The sequence below is a fragment of the Rhinatrema bivittatum genome, chromosome 2 (genome assembly GCF_901001135.1).
Source record: "Rhinatrema bivittatum chromosome 2, aRhiBiv1.1, whole genome shotgun sequence".
Classification (NCBI taxonomy): Eukaryota; Metazoa; Chordata; class Amphibia; order Gymnophiona; family Rhinatrematidae; genus Rhinatrema; species Rhinatrema bivittatum.
The window spans coordinates 571,150,110-571,168,981 of NC_042616.1; the positions used below are offsets into that span (position 1 = coordinate 571,150,110).

At 49.6% G+C, this 18,872-nt stretch overlaps 2 protein-coding genes across 6 annotated transcripts in view; one reads left to right on the forward strand and one right to left on the reverse strand.

Annotated features, from left to right (window-relative positions):
* Positions 1-14,326: 14,326 nt before the first annotated feature.
* On the reverse strand, positions 14,327-17,894 carry LOC115085207 (putative nuclease HARBI1). The gene is made up of 3 exons (XM_029590952.1): positions 17,780-17,894; positions 16,984-17,172; positions 14,327-16,645 (listed from the first exon to the last, which is right to left on the reverse strand). Exons 2-3 carry the CDS (start codon positions 17,122-17,124, stop codon positions 15,983-15,985), a joined length of 804 nt encoding a protein of 267 aa, XP_029446812.1. The 5' UTR covers positions 17,125-17,172; positions 17,780-17,894; the 3' UTR covers positions 14,327-15,982.
* PTPN2 (protein tyrosine phosphatase non-receptor type 2) overlaps positions 17,776-18,872 on the forward strand; it is a 182,980-nt gene continuing 181,883 nt past the window's right edge. For 2 of the 5 annotated variants that reach the window (XM_029590950.1, XM_029590947.1), the window contains exon 1: positions 17,880-18,090. In XM_029590950.1, the coding sequence (XP_029446810.1) occupies positions 17,926-18,090 (165 nt within the window). In that variant the 5' untranslated portion in view covers positions 17,880-17,925. Of the gene's footprint in view, positions 17,825-17,879; positions 18,091-18,872 lie in introns of those variants that run through there. The other 3 variants (XM_029590949.1, XM_029590948.1, XM_029590951.1) reach the window with 3 other exon arrangements.

Sequence of the window (18,872 nt, forward strand, 5' to 3'; positions counted from 1 at the left end):
ACAGTGGGATGCCGCCAGAATCATCGCCTTTTACCCTTCCAGAGCTGTGTGCACTCCAGTCTCTTCATTTAAAAGGCCCACAGTGGTAAAATTGCATCACATGCCTTGACCCTATATTAGGGCTTGCTCGACACTCCTAACTCACCTCAGTAATGAGTCTCCTGGCTAGCAGTGTGTGTTGCGTTCCTGATTCTTTGTGCCTCATCCAATCTTGCCTTCCAGTCTGGCATTGCCTTCCTTATTTGTCTCTTCAATGTGTCTTTGTCCTCCCTTGACCTGAACCTCTGGATCTCGACCTTTTGCTTGAACCTGATTATGATTGCCTGCCACTTGGACCTGATCTCAATTACTTGCTGCCTGAACTCAACCCCTTGCCTGGACCTGACTATTCCTTCCTGCTGCCTGCTCCAACCTTGGCCTATCTCTGACTCTAGTTAACATCTCTGCCCTAGGGACCCCATCTAAGTCCTGCCAGCCACCAGAATCCAATGGCTCAACCTGTGGAGGAGGCAGCTGGTAAAGGTGAAGTTCCAAAATGTCCCACTGTAGGGTGCATTTGCCAGCTGCCATAATAGGCCTCAGGGGTTCACCCTCAAGACTGCGTCAACTACGCCACAGAACTAAAGGATCACATTTCCGCTACCCCTTACACTATTGCCTTATCACATTGCTTCGCCACCTTCACATCACCAGACACTATAATCACAAGGTGCCTCTCCCATTTTGTGCATATTATTCTTTCATCTCCCATCATATACAGCTTTTTTTGGATTACCACATCCCAGATGCATGACTCTGCACCTCTTGGCATTAAATCCCAGCTGCCAAGTCTTCGACCACTCTTCAAGCTTTCTTAAGTTACTTTTCATTCTCTATACTCCTTCAGGCATAGAGTATCGTTAGTGGTTTTGCTACTGATTGGCTATTTTGCTGTGGAATCCTGTAGAGGTTGGACAAATTACTTACCTGATAATTTCGTTTTCCTTAGTGTAGACAGATGGACTCAGGACCAATGGGTATATTGTACTCCTGATAGCAGTTGGAGACAGATCAGATTTCAATCTGACATCAGCCCTAGTACATATACCCCTGCAGGAAGTGCAGCTCTTCAGTATTCTCCTCGAAAAGCATTGTGGATATATGTATGACTGAATAACTTGATTAACTTTATAACTTGAATAACGTGATTAACTTTATAACTTGGTTAACTTAATAAATTTGAACCGGTTGAATTGGTTATAGCTGGAGACCACCAGTGCCCTCAACCGAGAAACATCGACACCCAGTAGGATGGGTGTCCTAGCTGAAGGAAAGCATGGCTTACCTGTGAATCCCCTGAGAAGTCCATGAGTAACGGCAGCTGTGGGTGGGATGCTGAGTCCATCTGTCTACACTAAGGAAAACGAAATTATCAGGTAAGTAATTTCTCCATTTCCTAGCCTGTACCAGATGGACTCGGGACCAATGGGATGTATAAAATCTACTCCCGAACCGGGTGGGAGGCTGCCCATGACCCACTTAGTACTGCCCTTGCAAATGCTGTGTCCTCCCAAGCCTGAACATCCAGGCGGTAAAACCTGGAGAAGGTGTGGATGGAGGACTATGTCGCCGCCCTGCAGATCTTGGCGGGTGACAGCATCTTGGTTTCCGCACAGGACACTACCTGGGCTCTAGTAGAATGGGCCTTGACTTGTAAAGGCGGTGGCTTGCCTGCTTCTACGTAGGCCGCCTTGATGACTTCTTTGATCCAACGGGCTATGGTTGCTCGCGAGGCCGCGTCTCCTTGCTTCTTCCCGCTGTGAAGGATGAATAGATGGTCCATCTTTTGTATGGATTCTGACCTTTCCAGCTATCGGACTAGGAGCCTGCCAACATTGAGATGGCGTAGACTTCGAGCCTCTTCCAAATTCTTATGCTCATCTGGTGATGGTAGCAAGATGATTTGGTTGAGATGGATGTGAGACACCACTTTGGGGAGGAACGACGGAACTGTGCGTAACTGGATGGTTCCCGGGGTGAGTCTGAGGAACGGCTCTCAGCAGGACAGTGCTTGTAGCTCGGATATACGACGGGCCGAACAGATTGCCAGCAGGAAGGCTGTCTTCAGTGTTAATAGTCGGAGAGACAGGCCGCGGAGAGGTCTGAAGGAGGTTCCTGCTAGGAAATCTAGGACCAGGTTGAGGTTCCAAAGATCGGATCTGCTTGACTCCTTTCAGAAAGCGGGAGACATCAGGGTGAGAGGCTATGCTGCCGCTCTCGCTCTTGGTTCCGTAGCATGACAATGTGGCCACCTGTACCTTGATGGAGTTGAGAGACAATCCCTTCTGTAGGCCGTTCTGCAGGAATTCCAAAATCGCAGGAATTTTGACTGCGTGTAGTATGATGTCACGGTCCTCACACCAGTTTCGAATACTCTCCAAATCCTTATGTATGTTAGGGATGTGGAGAACATGTGTGCTCGGAGTAGGATGTCAATTACTGCTCCCGAGTATCCACTCTTCCTTAGGCGAGACCTCTCAATGGCCAGACCGTAAGAGAGAATCGAGCTGGATCCTCGTGGAGGATCGGTCCCTGTTGGAGCAGGTCTCTGTGTGGAGGTAGCGGCAGGGGGGCTCCCTGTCAGCAGTCTTCGCATGTCTGCGTACCACGGTCTTCTTGGCCAGTCTGGGGCCACTAGAAGTACTAGTCCCCTGTGGCGTTCTATCTTGTGGATGATCGCGCCCAATAGGGGCCACGGCGGGAAGGGGTATAACAGAGTCTCCTGTGGCCAGGTCTGTACCAGGGTATCGATTCCCTGGGACTGAGGTTCCCGCCCGCGGCTGAAGAAACTGAGTACTTGGGCGTTGGACCGATTTGCCAGGAGGTCCATGGTTGGTGTTCCCCAACGGTTCACTATCAATTGGAATGCTGTGGTCAACAGCCTCCATTCTCCTGGATCTAGACGTTCTCTGCTGAGGTAGTCCGCTGCGATGTGGACGGCCGAGATCTCCTGAAGATTCACTTCCGCCCATGACATTAGGAGGTCTATTTCCAGAGACACCTGTTGGCTTCTGGTTCCTCCCTGACAGTTGATGTAGGCCACTGTTGTGGCATTGTCTAACATTACTCTGACCGCTTTGTCTCAGAGTTTGTGAACGAACCTTAGGCAGGCTAGTCTGACTACCCGGGCTTCTAGTTGATTGATGTTCCATCCCGACTCTTCTTCATTCCATTGCCCTTGGGCAGTAAGCTCCTGGCAGTGTGCTCCCCATCCTTGTAGGCTGGCATCCGTGGTGAGTAGGATTCAGGTTGGTGAGGATAGTCTCGTTCCCTGGCTCAGATGGGCTTCTTGTAGCCACCATCGTAGTTGGGCCCAAAACCTGTCCAGGAGCTGAAGAAATACGGTGTAGTTCTGGGACAGAGGATTCCATCGAGATAGTAGTGAGCATTGTAGGGGTCTCATGAGAGCTCGTGCCCATGGCACTACTTCCAGTGTGGATGCCATGAGGCCGAGGACTTGTAGGTAATCCCATGCTGTGGGGCGAAGTTCACTCAACAGAGTTTGTAACTGGGTCATCAGTTTTGATCTCCTTGTTGGTGTCAGGATGACCTTGTCTTGTTGGGTGTCGAACCGAACTCCCAAGTATTCTAGAGATTGGGAAGGCTGCAGGCAGCTCTTGTTTCTGTTGACCACCCACCCGAGGCTCTCCAGTAGAGTTTTGACTCTGTTGGTTGCCTGGTGGCTTTCCTTTGGGGATTCGCTCTGATCAGCCAATCGTCTAGATAAGGGTGCTCGCGGATTCCTTCCTTCCTCAGTGTTGCTGCCACCACCACTATGATCTTGGTGAACGTCTGGGGTGCAGTGGCTAACCCGAAAGGTAGTGCCTGGAACTGGTAGTGACGGTCCAGGATCGAGAAGCGTAGAAAACGCTGATGCTCTTGATGGATCGGAATGTGTAGGTAGGCTTCCGACAGATCCAGGGATGTAAGGAACTCTCCTGGTTGTATCGCTCTTATTACCGAGCGTAGGGTTTCCATGCGGAAGCGAGGAATCTTCAGGTGACGATTGACCGCCTTGAGGTCCAGGATGTGTCTGAACGTTCCTTCTTTCTTGGGGACGATAAAATAGATGGAATAATGTCCAGTATTTATTTGTTGTGGAGGCACCGGTGTTATAGCCTCTAAGACTAGCAATCTGGTCAGTGTAGCTTCCACTGTCATCCTCTTGGAAGGGTCGTGGCAGGGAGATTCCACAAACTTATCTGGGAGGAGGTGGTGGAAGTCCAGGTAATATCCCTCTCAAATGATGGATAGGACCCACTTGTCCGAAGTTATCTCGACCCTTCTTTGGTAGAATAGGGCAAGTCTGCCCCCTATGGCTTCTTCCTTTGGACCGGTTGGCTGATTTTCATTGTGGGGTGAGGCTGGGGCCTGAGCCCGAGCTGGCTCCCCTTTTGTTGTGCTTGTTCCGAAAGGAATGGCTCCGGCCTGTGGGGCAGGCCGCTTGATATGTGCTTCTATATGGGTTGAAGCGCTGAGATCCTCTGCCCCTGGAGGTTCGAGGGAAGGATCGCTGGTTTCTCTTATTCCTGTCCTCCGGTAGCCGCAGCAGTGGGGACTCGCCCTATTTGTTGGCCAGTTTCTCTAGTGTTCCCTTGAAAGGCATCCTTGCGAGTCTCGTTTTGGAGGATGCGTCGGCCGACCAGTTTCGGAGCCAGATTTGTCTTCTGGCTGCCACGGCGGATGACACTCCTCTAGCTCCTGTGCGTACCAGATCAGAAGCGGCATCCGCGAGGAATCATACAGCTGGTTCCAGGGCCCCCCCTCGAGTGTTGATCCTGGTCTGTGCTAAGCAGGCGCATATCACCACGGCTCAGCAAGCCGCGATCTGTAAAGACATAGCGGAGACGTCAAAGGACTGTTTGAGGATAGATTCCAGACGTCTGCCTTGAGCATCCTTGAGTGCTGCTCCTCCCTCCACCAGGATAGTAGTGCGCTTCGAGACCATGCAGACCATGGCATCCACTTTCGGACATGCCAGGAGATCTTTGGCGGCTGGGTCCAGAGGGTACATGGTGCCAGAGCCCGGCCCCCTTTGAATGCAGTTTCTGGGGCATCCCATTCCAGGTCAATTAGTTGCTGGACAGCTTGTAATAGTGGGAAATGGCGGGAGGTCTGACGGAGTCCCTCTAATAGTGGGTTCGTCTTAGGTTCCCCCGAGGCACTTGTGCCCAGGATGGCAAGCTCTTTTAAGCTGCGTGTGACCAGGTCTGGAAGCTCGCCCTTGGTGAAGAAGCGTCTCATGGTTCGGTGGGGCTCTGTCCCCAGAGGGATTTCCCCTTCCTCCAGGGGTTCTGAATCCTCATCTGAGTCGTCCGTGTCCCCGAAGGTGGGGCTTCTGGGCGGTGGGATCACCTCCCTGGGCATAGAGGGTCCCGGTATGCTGAGGTCCTCTGGTGGAGCCTGTGGCCGTAGAATAGGAGGCCCCAGTTACATGTGGACAAACGTATGCAGACCTTTGAAGAATTCTACCCAGAAGATGGATGCTGGGTCTAGACTAAGGGGCGCCGTGTTCTTGGGGAGCCCCGTTTGAGGGGAAGGGTCCCGCTGTGCAATGCTAGGTCCAGCGTACTGCTCGAGAGGCTGGAGCCTGGTGCTGGCTGGGGAGGGCCATGAGTTGGATCCCCTAGGGCCTCTTCGTAGTGTTTACACAGGGCAGTGGCCTCCTCATGCTGTGCGGCTCTAATGTGGCATGCTGGGCAAAGACCCTGAGCCTTGAGTTTCTTTTCCGGTGGTGCCATAGGTTGTACGCGTAAAATACAGTTGTGCACTCCAGTGTGCATCGAAGTTGTGCGCGCTCAGGTAGATGTGCGCGCTGTGCGCACAGGTCGAGGTTATGCACCAGGCACAGAAAGCGCGTGGCTTGTGCACCCGGTACTTGGGCGCGCAACGTTGTGCGCACAAGGTATTTGTGCGCACAGCTCGTTTCTGTGCACACGGATCAGAACGGCGGATAGGGCGGCGAACAGAGCAAGATGGTGACGGCGACCACGCGGACAATATGGCGACCACCTCGGAGGGTCTCCACGTGGGAGGACCCTCGGATCTGACCGGGGTCTAGCCCTGCTGGTGGCACTGTTCCTGGCTGGCGACCTGTGCGTCTCCTCGAGCTTCGGAGACCAGAGACTTTTAAATAGATTTCTACCTTACCTTGTCTCGGCGCTTCCTGGTCTCGTTCTGGGCGGTCTCCGGCTGCGGGGGGGGGGGGGGGGGGGAGAGGGAAAATACCTTCACCGCCACGCTTGAAGTTACACCCACTGCCTCTCAGCCTCATCCGATGTTGGGGGCTGGGTCCCCGCCGAGAGTCGGCCGCCGGACTGAGGTCTACCTCCGAGGGATTGCGGAAATCACCTCGGGAATTCTCAGCTGGGGGAGGGACCCAATGGGTGTCACCACAAGAGAGCGGGGCTCGTCTCTAGAGGTAAGATTTCTTCTTAATTTGGATTTCTTTGGTAAAATTACTCTAACGCTGTATGAGCGTGCATAGAGTCCCTAACTGCTATGGAGACGGAAAATACTGCAGAGCTGCACTTCCTGCAGGAGTATATGTACTGGGACTGACGTCAGATTGAAATCTGATTCGTCTCCAATTGCTATCAGGAGTACACTATACCCATTGGTCCTGAGTCCATCTGCTACACGCTAGGAAATGAGCCTTTGAAGACATCTTGTGTTTTTTGGGTGTAAATCAGTTCTGGCAATATTGCAACCACTGACACAGTTATAGAATGACTCTTTCAAAGTTTGGGTCACAAGAGGTTGACGTTTCAATGATCAGGTGTGAGTTTAGAAAAGTAAAAGTGAGGAGATTGTTCACACAAAGAGGATAGATATGTCTCTGTATCCACTAAAGAATAAGTACTTCCAACACAAACCTTTTTAGAAAACTTGGGCACCAGTCCCAGTTTTTAGGAATGGAGGAAAAATGTCTTTTTTATAGGGGTTTTTTTTTTTTAATTCTTTTTGTTCTCTATTTTTTCTATTCTTTTTGTTCTCTATTTTTTCTAGTCTCTACTCTTCTACAACCCAGCAGCACCTCCACTCTTGCCCAACTCCAACTATAGCGATTTTCTCTACCTACTTCCACACCAATTGCAAAAGCACAACTTTTGCCTGGTTCCTTCCTGATAACAAAGTCAACTTATGTGATGGGGTATTTATTGAACCTTAAAAACAGTACTGCTACTAATAACATTGCCAGCAGCCCCATTTTAGCAGATCTACTGGGGCGGGGCAGGGCAGAACCCAGACAGCTCTTCTCACTAGTAGGAACATTAAGGGTGCAGCACTTCCTACTTGTCTTGGTGATGAAATCACTAATCTGCCACAGCAATTATTTGGCTCCCCTGGGAAGGTCACCGGGCCACACCAGAGGCACTGGTATACCTCACAACTGCAGTCATGGCAGTGCCACTCATAGTCCTCTTTTTAAACTTGTACTTAAGCAAGGTTAAATAAAGGCCCCAGCTTCCTAAAATCATCTTTCGGCCAGTACAAATAGTACAATTGTTGTGGTCCTTGCAAATGGAGAGGCCCAAGCTTCTTCACTTTTGCAGGCACTTCACATCAGACTGTAAAAAAACAGATGACCGTGAACTGCCAGTAGCTGGAATAACAGTCAGGCCGATACAGTACCGACGCGTAAAATAAAGTGCAGCAGTGTCCAGCGCCTGCTCATTTGCCGCGCGCACATTTTGGTTCACAATCCACTTGATTCAGTATTCAAATTAGATGCAAATGCAAGTGGTGCCAAAGGTGCGCCTATCCCACGGTAGGCGCTCGCTAACGATTTTACTGTATAGGACGTTATAGAACTCCTATACAGTATCCAGGGTGCGCTGCTTCCATACACATTTAAAACTAATCGGAGTTCTTTTTTACTCAACGCACAATTAAACTCTGGAATTTGTTGCCAGAGGATGTGGTTAGTGCAGTTAGTATAGCTGTGTTTAAAAAAGGATTGGACAAGTTCTTGGAGGAGAAGTCCATTCCCTGCTATTAAGTTCACTTAGAGAATAGCCACAGCCACTGCCATTAGCAATGGTAACATGGAATAGACTTAGTTTTTGGGTACTTGCTAGGTTCTTAGGGCCTGGATTGGCCACTGTTGGAAACAGGATGCTGGGCTTGATGGACCCTTGGTTTGACCCAGTATGGCATTTTCTTATGTTCTTATGTCATTTCAATGGAACGGGAAATGTCATTTCGAAAATGTAATGAAAATGTAACAAATTCCAAACTTTTCATTGATCTGGAACCTTATCCTGTTGTTCCCCCTTTGTGACATCATCGCCGCGTCATAATCCTACCTTGGACGTGTATATAAGTCGCATCGCCAAGTAAGAAAGTCCCTTTGTATTTGGTTCGGGCCAGGACAGAGCGGTTTCAGCAGTACCTTTTGGATATCTTTCGGAAGATCGGCAACGCTTTCAGCAGGTAAGAGGCATACTAATGGACGCTTCTTTCGAACAGACCCTGCATGGACACCACAAGGACACCAGGAGTCATGTAGAGGCCGCTGCGTTGAGCACCCGGACGTCCATGATCGGAGGCCCCGCTACCTTCCTCATCCGGGCGCTCAAGGCAGCGGCCATGGACGTTGGAAGGGAGCGGGGCCTCCGATCATGGACATCCGGGTGTTCAGGGTAGTGGCCATGCCATGGACGTTGGAAGGTAGCAAGGCCTGCCTCAGACCACGCCATGGACGTTCCCGTCTCTTTCCGGACGTCCATGAACGGAGGCCCCGCTACCTTCCAACGTCTGGGCGCTCAAGGCAGTGATGACGTCCCCTCACCTACTCCGGTGTCTAGATGCCGTCCATTGTGTCATTTTTTCTTTCGTTTAGCTGATTTGACTCTTTGCTGTATGCTCTGCATGTGTTCCTCTCCTGTTTGGTTGATTTTGACTCTTTACTGTATGCCCTGCATGTGCTCCTCTTCCTTCAGGGTCATTCTGTTCTTGATTATCTCTCCATTCATTAATCCCTTTTCTCCATTTTATTTTCTCCTATTCAGACATTCATGCCAGGAAAACATTCCATTGCACGGATAGCGGCAGAGTCCGGAGATCAGCAACCGCTGGAAGGCACTAGTTCAGGCTCTTGCTTGATGCTGTCCATGGGCCTCTCTTGTTTCTGGTTCACAATTTTTTTTTTTAATTTATTCTGCTTTTGTCTATTTACGTCATGCTGTTTCTACATTCATTAATCCCTATTCTTCTTTTTTTCCCATTCAGGCATTATGGCTGGAAAACGTTCTATTGTGCACATCGAGGCAGAGAACAGTGAACATCAACAGCTGGAAGGCACAAGTTCTAGCCAGCCGTCCAAAAAGCAAATCCGTAACGCTCGCTTCACGGATGAAGAAAAAGAATTACTGTGCCGTGCTGTCTGTGACAAATATAAAGTTCTCTTCCAGTCCAAGGTTTCTGGCTCCACAAAGAAATGGATTTGGGAGAAGATCGCACAGGATGTGAGCTCTCTTTCTCTCACGCCCAGGAACGTAAAACAGGTACAGCACCGGTGGCGCGACATTAGAAAAGAGGTGAAAGAAAAGGCTGCCAAAATTGACGTGGCAGCAAAGAGGTCCGGTGGAGGGCCACCTTGTCATATAGTGTTGACACCTGTGGAGGAGCTGGTTCTCAGTACTGTGAGGCCAGAGGTCGGCGGCGGCGTACACACACAGTTCGGTGATGACAAAGGAGCAAGTCGAGGTATGCATAAACATATATCTTCAAAATACTGCAGCCAGAATACTAACGGGAAAAAAGAGGAGGGACCATATAACCGAAACTCTAGCAGACTTACATTGGTTACCCATCGAATACAGGATAAAATACAAAGCCTTATGCACCATACACAAACTAATATATGATAAAGAAGCAGACTGGCTAAACACAGCCTTACGAGTACACGTTCCACAAAGAAACCTCCGCTCAGCAAACAAAGCACTACTAACAATCCCTTCAGTAAAGTCAGCAAAATTAACCCAAGTGAGAGAAAGGGCTTTATCATTGGCTGGGCCCATACTATGGAACACGATGCCCCCCGAACTCAGATTACAGAATAATCTCAAAACTTTTAAGAAAAATCTAAAAACATGGCTCTTTAAAAAAGCCTTCACTAAAGAGTGTGGAGGGTAGAGAATGAAAGTACAAGGTAATGCAGATGAGAATGAATTTAATCAATCCTACTTTTAAGAAGTAATATTTCAAAGCGATAGTAACTCAATAATATACCTGGACTTGACCAACATTACTCAAATAATGATTTTATTTATGAAATTGTAACCGAACTTTATTGGCACCTGTTAGAATGTAAGATATCCTACATTTACTTACCTTAGTCTATGTGCCTATTTGTAAACCGTTGCGATGGTATATAACTTAGCGACGGTATAGAAAAGTTTTTAAATAAATAAAAATAAATCTTGTTTGCATTGCATGTTAACTTTTGGGTTCATGAGGGGTAAACTGACAACTCAAACTGCAACCTCTTTCTTCATCTTTCTCCACAGATCGAGTGAACGATGGTAACGTAACTAGCGACGAATCCATTCCCATGCCATTCCATTTCCCAGTCAACACGTCTCCACAGAGGAAGTGGTCACACTTAATCTGTTCGATGAGTCTTCTGAAAGCCAAACAACCTGAGGCATCTGTACCCCTGGAAGCATTTGTAACACAACCTGAGGCATCTGTAGCCATGGAACCATTTCTAGCGTCAGAACCATCTTCGCTACAGGCTGCTGCTCCACCGGCACAGGAAATGGCATCAGTATCACAGGACCTGGAACAGGCATTATTTGGAATTGATGGCCTAAGCGAGCAGTTTATGAATGGAATCACCTCTCGACAGGATCAACACAGTGAGATGATGCTCCAGGAAATGAGGTTGATCCGAGCAGACATCAATGGTGCGCTGGCTTCTCGTACGATTTTGATGAAGGAAATGATGACAGAATTGATTGTTGCCGTTAGAAATGTCGCCTCAACTTTTCGTTCCATTAACCAATAATTTTTAAATAAAATTTTTTTTTGTCCATACACTGATGTTTCTTTTTTATGTGGCATGCCACTCCTCACAACACACAATGGGGTAGATTTTATAAATCTGCGCCCACGCGTACTTTTGTTCGCGCACCAGGCGCAAACAAGAGTAAGCGGGATTTTAATAGATATGCGCATAGCCACGTGTATCAATTAAAATCCGGGGTCGGCGTGTGCAAGGCTGCCCAAAATCGGCAGCCTGCATGCGCCGAGCCGCGCAGCCTGCCTCTGTTCCCTCCGAGGCCGCTCCGAAATCGGAGCGGCTTCAGAGGGAACTTTCCTTCCACCCCCCCGCACCTTTCCCTCCCTTCCCCTACTTAACCCACCCCCCCGGCCCTATCTAAACCCCCCCCACCTTTGTTATACAAGTTACGCTTGCCCGAAGCAGGTGTAACTTGCCTACGCCGGGCCAGCCGCCAGCGCGCGATTCCCAGGCCCCGGAGCCGTTTTGGAGGCCTCGGCCACGCAACCAAGCCGGAACCACTCCCGCGGCCCCACCCCCAAATGACGTGCTCCCATGACACGCCCCCCCCCCCAGGAAAGCCCCGGGATTTACGTGCGTCCCAGGGCTTGTGCACGCCGCCGAGCCTACTCAACATAGGCTCAGCGCGCGCAGGGGGGACTTCGGCCAGGTTTTCGGGGGGTAAGCGCGAATCTTACACGCATACCCCTTTGAAAATCTGGCCCAATAGTTTCATTCAGTAACTATTAATAACTATTCAAAATAAATTGGTAAAATGAAACTCGTACAATTTTAGAATTAAAAAAAATATATATTTTAACTATTTACAGAAATTTTTTTAATGAAAAAAATAAAAAAATATTTTTTATAATAGCATGGGGAAGGAAAGGGAAGGGACTATGCCATGGGGGAAGAGGAGGATCGTCATTGACGTTGATCAGATGGTGGCCGTCCCGCAGGAGTCCGCGCCATGACCAGCAGGGATTGTGCTCCTGCCATTGTGCGCAGGAGCTCTATGATCTCCTGCTAGCCATGGCGCAGGTCATGCAGGATGGCCACCACCTGCACTGCCAGTCCCTCCAGGTCAACCAGGCTGCGGATCAGCCGGACCTGGAGAGCCAGCACAGCATCCAGACGGCCCTCAAGGGCTGAGGGCCCTTCCCCGGCTGCTGCGCTGGCCTCCGGCCGTCGACCCGCACCTGGATGCTCCAGAGAGACTGGGTTGACAACGTCAATGACAATGTCCTCCTCCTCCCCCATGGCTGGTAGGGCAGGAGAGATGGGGGGGGGGAAGCAAAATTACTGGGGGTGGCAAAATAACTGGCGCTGGCCCCTCGCCTTCCTCCTATGCCGATGTGTCTGAAAATTGAAAAAGCGAAAGTGTAACTGCTGCCGTGCATGCAAACATCCAGAACGGTAGGAAAGATAACTTTCTTATAGCCATTTTTAAACAAGACCTCACCTCTAGCATTACTGTAAGCATGACATTTAAAAATTCAAATGTGAGTGGCGTGCCACACAGCATAAAACATCCATATACTTTTACAAGGCCGATACTATTAAAGGCTCACCTTGCTGTGGAGGCATGGAAGGAGGAGGAGTACCATCCAAGCTTTCTGGTTCTTCCAGATCATCCTCTGATGGGGCGAAAAGAGAAAAAGCAAAAGTGTTACTGCTGCGCATGCAAAGATCCAGAACAGTAGGAAGGAGAAATTTCTTATAGCCATTTTTAAACAAGACCTCACCTATAGAATTATCTTAAGCATGACATTTAAAATTCAAATGTGAGCGGCGTGCCACATGGCATAAAACATCCATATACTTTTACAAGGCTGATACTATTAAAGGCTCACCTTGCTGTTCTGGTGGCGGAGAAAGCGGAGGAGCGGATTCCAAGCTAGATGAACCCTCCGAGGTGGTCTCCGAAAACAGAAATAGCAAAAGTGTCACTGCTGCGCATGCAAAGATCCAGAATGGTAGAAATGATAAATTTCCTATAGCCATTATTAAAGAAGACCTCGCCGCTTGCATGGTAACCATGACATTTCAATTGCTAACAGCACAAACCTTCTTCCACAATGCCTCAACCTGGCGAAAATAAAACACAAATAGGAAACACACAGGTCTATCCAGTAACGAGCGGTAGGAAGAGCTGCGTTAGTGCCCAGCGCACCCGCGGTTGCCGCACGCACAGTGCAGCTCACCTACCGCTCGATCCTGTATGTAAATAGCTTGCAAATGCAAGCTGCGTCTAAGAAGCGTCCGTGAAGCGTTAGGCCCGCGCAACCCATTTTACTGGATAGAGCGCCTATACAGTATCCTGGGTGCGCGGGCCTAACGCTTCACGGCCATGCTGGTATCTGTCATTTCAAATGTCATTTGAAATGACAGATACCAGGAAGTCGGGATTGCCAGGAGAGGTCGCTTTACACTGCCAGTCCCTTCTTCCCTCCTCCCAAAGCAGGGCACGAAAAGCAGCCTTGCTCCAGGAGGAGGGAAGAAGGGACTGGCAGTGTAAAGCGACGAAGCGACTTACTTTTTGCACCCCCCTCCAGACATCAGGCGACCTCTCCTGCCTCCAGCTGCTCGCGAAGATGGACGCCTGCACGGCCGCTGAAGACGTGACGTCACGACGTTTGGCGTCACGGCATGTGACGTCACGTCTTCAGCGGCCGTGCAGGCGTCCATCTTCGCGAGCAGCTGGAGGCAGGAGAGGTCGCCCGATGTCTGGAGGGGGGTGCAAAAAGTAAGTCGCTTCGCCGCTTCGTCGCTTTACACTGCCAGTCCCTTCTTCCCTCCTCCCGGAGCAAGGCTGCTTTTCGCACCCTGCTTCGGGAGGAGGGGAGAGGGGACTGGCACGGGGGAAGCCACGATGTCCGGAGGGGAGCTGCAAAAGTAAGTCGCCGAGCGTAGGATTGCCCGTCCTCTCCCCTCTCTCTCTTGCAATTTTTTTTTTTCGCTTTTTTTTGCTTCGGGAGGAGGGGAGAGGACTGGGGCTGCCCCGGAGACCAGCATCCATGGACGCGGCCAGGGCAGGTGAGCGGGGACTGGGGGAAAGCTTGCCGCCTACCCTTACCCCTGCCTCTAACGCAGGGGTAAGGGTAGGCGGTAAGTTAGCAGGTTAAACGCGTGGCAAAACGGCAGGGTAAAATAGCGATAGTCGGGGCGCGGGTTACTGGATGCTAGGGAATAGCTAATTCGCTCGTTTGCATGCAATATACATGCCGCGTGCGGAAGGGGTCGCCTGGGGATTTTAGGACGCGGTAAGGGTAGGTTAAAGGGGGTTGTGGATCACAGGAAGGGCTAACGTGGCCGGAAACTGAGTAGAACGCGGGTTAGGAGTGGGGTAAACGCGGCCGCACTTTACTGGATAGACCTGACAAGTTGATATAAAACTTTTACTTTGCTTTTGAGGCAAAAAACAATTCTAACCAAAACAAGTCAAGTGTCAGGTTTTCTTTTCTGACCCCCAGCAATACAAATCAACACCAAAATACTAAATTTAATTTAACTTGTTTTTTTTCCTGCTAGCTAGAAGTATAAGCTGTCATTCCTTACAAGCAACGTAAACCAGACCTTGGTCAACCACAACATAGGCCTATGAACTTACCTCCCTCGGGAATGACGACTGGGCATTGAATTGCGCTCTGAGCACCCGCCAGGCCTCCTCGGCCCGGTCCTAGTCCCGCGGGCGCCCAAGGTGGAAGTACAGATCTCTTTCATCTGTGATGATCAGGGTGGCCAGGAGCCGGACGTCCCCTCTGAAAAGTTGGGAAGCCTCCCACACAGCATCATGTATACGTTGGGGAAATAGTAAAGCAAATACAAAATAGCCGTCCGGGTGTGGCCGCAGGGGATGGCGTTCCACGTACAAGTGTCCTGCGTCCTTCTCCCGGCGTCTGTACAGGTGATGGACCCGCGGAGCCACAGGGACGCCTAATTGTAGATGCCGGAAGAAGACCTGGCGCGGCATCCTTCTCCCGGCATCCGTAGAGGCGTCCATGTCTCCACTGGTTCATGGAGCATCATGGACGCCGAAATAACATAAAGTAAGAACCTTTAATAAAAGGAAAGGAAGCAATTTATTGAGGATTAAATGGGAACACAGTTTATTGATTTTATACTTCAAGAACTATAAATGATGCAATGGAAAACACAGAGAAGACAAGGGAAAATTCCAACTAAATTTTATTTGTTTCACTATTATTTGTTATTTTAAATCAACTTCTCCTGCTTGCTAGGAAATGGTTTGATGGATGGATCACAGCTCCTGAAAGAAACACAACTCAAGATTAAACATACTGTACAGTCATAAAATGATCATATCTCGAATTTTGCAGAGCTATGTTCTACAATAAAAGTGCCACATCAGTGTGGAGAAATGAATGTATAACAGTTAAGAACATACACGAGAAATAAGATTCGATGAGCCTTCGTCGGTCATCATTTCCCAATGCAGTGTTGTCCGCCTATGCTGCCGGTTCCACAGGCGGATCTGGCAGCAGGTTTTCTGCTACCTCTGCATCCACACCAAATCGCTGACAAATGTGTAGCATGCAGCAGGCAATAATTATGTCAGCCTCCTTTTCTGCACTGTACTGCAGGGCTCCCCCAGAGTGATCCAGACATCGGAATCTTCCTTTCAGAACTCCAAACGTCTGCTCAATCACGTTTCTGGTGCTGTCATGAGCCTCATTGTAGCGTTTTTTGGCTGCAGTGCATGGAGATTGGAGTGGAGTTAGCAACCAGGGCTTACAGCCATAGCCGCCATCACCTGTAGGGGAAATAATCAGGGATGCATCAAAAACAACTTCACAGCACTTAACATCATTAACACATCACATATATAAATGCACACATAATTGTATATCGAACATCCCAGACCTGTACACGACATAGAATCCCAGGCTGTAGCTGATGTCACTTACCAAGTAGTCAGCCTTCACCGTATTTCCCCTCTGGGAAATGGGTCCCCATAGACGAATGTGCCAGAATATAGGCGTCATGGCAGCTCCCAGGAAACTTCGCTACAACATTTAGAATCTGAAGGTGTGCATCGCAAATGACTTGAACATTCATTGAATGGAAATGATTGTGATTCCGGAAAGAACTCTCTTCCTCTGACCTGGGGGTAAACGCAATATGGGTGCAGTCTATAGCACCCAACACGTTCGGCATCCCTGCAATATCCATGAACCCACTGTGGATCTGTTGCAGCTCCACTGGATCCGTAGGATACACGATATACTTCCTCATCCACTTCATCATGGCCTTCAAGACCTGTGCCAGATGCCGTGAGAAGGAGGCCTGTGTCATACCCACAATGACACTCAAGGGGGTTTGAAAACTTCCGGTTCCAAAAAATTTTAAGGCACCAAGAAGTTTCGTCAACCCTGGCACAGCATGGTGGCGATTGGCCAGGGGCTCAAGGTCACAGCACAGATCTTCGTAGAGGAACAGGATTGCCCGTGAGCTCAGCCGGTAGGTTCGGACTACATCTCGCTCGGACATGCCAAAGAGAGTTGTCCGTGGGCGAATGATACGTCCTGGTCTGCCGATGGCCCTGTCCTGTGCACAGACGACTTTGTCCCGCTGTGCCTGCATGAAAACAACACAAGAATATCAGCATAACCTAATACATCTTGATTATTCATTTAATAGAAGCGGAGCCTCAGGGACGCCTAATTCTAGAAGCTGGAGGAAGGCCTGGCGTGGCATCCTTCTCTACGGCTTCTGTAGAGGCGTTCATGTCTACGCTGGACCCGCGGAGCCTCAGAGACACGTAATTCTAGACGCCGGAGGAAGGTCGGGTGCAGCGTCCTTCTCCCGGCATCCGTAGAGGCGTCCATATCTCCGCTGGACCCGCAGAGCTTCAGAGATGCTCAAGATAGAAAAATGCTACCGTTGGATATTCACAAACAACACATAATACATACCTCCTGCAGTCTTTGTGCCGGGTTCTCCTGTGGGCTGTTGTCTCCAATCGGCTGTCTAGAATTCGCTCGCAAAGCATTTCTTAATCTGGTTCTCAGCAGTAGAAAAAAGATCGCCAAAGCCAATATATACATGTAGTCCATGATACTGTCCGTTGGATATTCACTGACTGTCAAGAGCACAGCACCACACTAATGTCAGGGTAGGCGGTAAAAATAGAGGATAAAGATGTGGAAAATGTGCAGGTTAAAGATGCGATATTTTGGGCGCATGTTACTCTATCAAGGCGACTAGCTAATCCGGTCATTAAATACCATTAACATACCATCTACATGCGGCGGGCGGTAATTGTAACACGTCATTTTCAGCACGTGCTAAGGCCGTGTTACAACATATACTGAATTGCGCATCTAATTTGCATTAAAAAGCGTGCAAACTTGGCCGCGCTTTACTGTATCTGCCCGAGTGTAGTGGAGAGGGCACACTCGTCAGATAAAGAAGCAGGGCAAAACCTAAACCCCCAACTGGCACAGTCGCACGCCTTGGACTACGGAATGTGCAGACTGGTAAATGGCAGATTTTGTAGTCACAACAAACATCATCACTTCTACATCCATAATCATTAACTTTAAACTCCGCAACTATCTTTCCATGTATTGCCACCTACTCAGCACACACATTGATCCTACTCATTAACTCCATACGTTTTAAAGGCAAAATAAAAACATACGTACAGCTCTCACCCACTCAATCAGCCACAAAAAGCGAAAATGCACATCAAACCGATTCCCTCCCCACCTGTTCTGGAACGTTTTCAGAATGTTGCGTCTACGTCACGCCCAGGTACTTTCCACCGCTGCGAGCGCGGGTCAGAGGAAAGGGGTGGGGTTTGGAGGCAGGTCACATGCTGGCGCGTGCGCTGAGCACTTGCGGGTCGGGCGTAGATGCTAGTGAAAGGAGGTTACTGGCGTTCTGCTTTTTCTAGCGTGGGGGGGTATGAGCTGTTCGGACACTTAACTCCGTGCTCTTCCCGCGGAACCAAAAACAAAACAATGGAGCGGGAGTTTCAGGAGACCGATCTGGCCAATGGCTGGAACGCGGTGTACGGGGTGAGTAGCGGTTTCCGCGCGCACAGAGGTGCCGTTCTCGCCAACCGTAAAGTTAACAATTCGCGCGGTCTTTGTAACGAAAGTTACGGGACAGTCGCTGCTGTTATACTGATTTCTGTTTCCTGTGTGTGTGTGTGGGTCTGCGCGCTCGCAAAGCTGCCGGAGGAAAGAGTAACTGCGCAGGCGTCACTTTCTTGGTGGAAAGCGGGGGGGGAGAGGTTGGGTCCTAAGGTGCGCGCAAGCGCGCAACACCCTGGGGCAGAGAAGGGAAAAAACACGTTAGAGGTGGGATAGGGCGATAGTGTGAGTGTGGGAAGTGGCACCAGTGAGAGAAAAAGTAAACAAATCTTGAGTTTGCCTGCCCGCTGAGGCCGCGATCATTGGAAGATGTGGAGGGCGGTACTTTGGGAGAGTTGGCGGTATTTGCACGGTTCTCCACTTGCAGTGTTGGCTATTAAGCTATTTTGTAGCTAGATTTGGCTAAATTTTGAACCAAATGGAGATGTTAGAACTGTGAATGAGACTGAACAATTTAACTACAAATCTAGCGACTTCCTCGCAGCTAAAGTTTTCACCGGGTTCCTTAATTATACAGCGTACCTGGAAACGAGACCTTCTCTGGCTGGGGTGCTGCAGGAGGGTGAAAGAGAGTTAGACAACCTCGGGCTGGAATGGGGCAGGAAAGTACAAGAGAGTGAAGCCACCTTTGGCCAGAGTGCAGTGGTGGTTTACACTGTCTCTCCTTGCTACAGCCTCTCACTCTTCAGAAAAGGCTCTCCTGG

Coding starts and splice junctions, on each gene's coding strand:
- LOC115085207 (XM_029590952.1), bottom strand. CDS start 17,124: ATGGACTACATGTATATATTGGCTTTGGCGATCTTTTTTCTACTGCTG. Junction 16,646..16,983: donor CGGCACAAAGACTGCAGGAG/GTATGTATTATG, acceptor GTTTTCATGCAG/GCACAGCGGGACAAAGTCGT.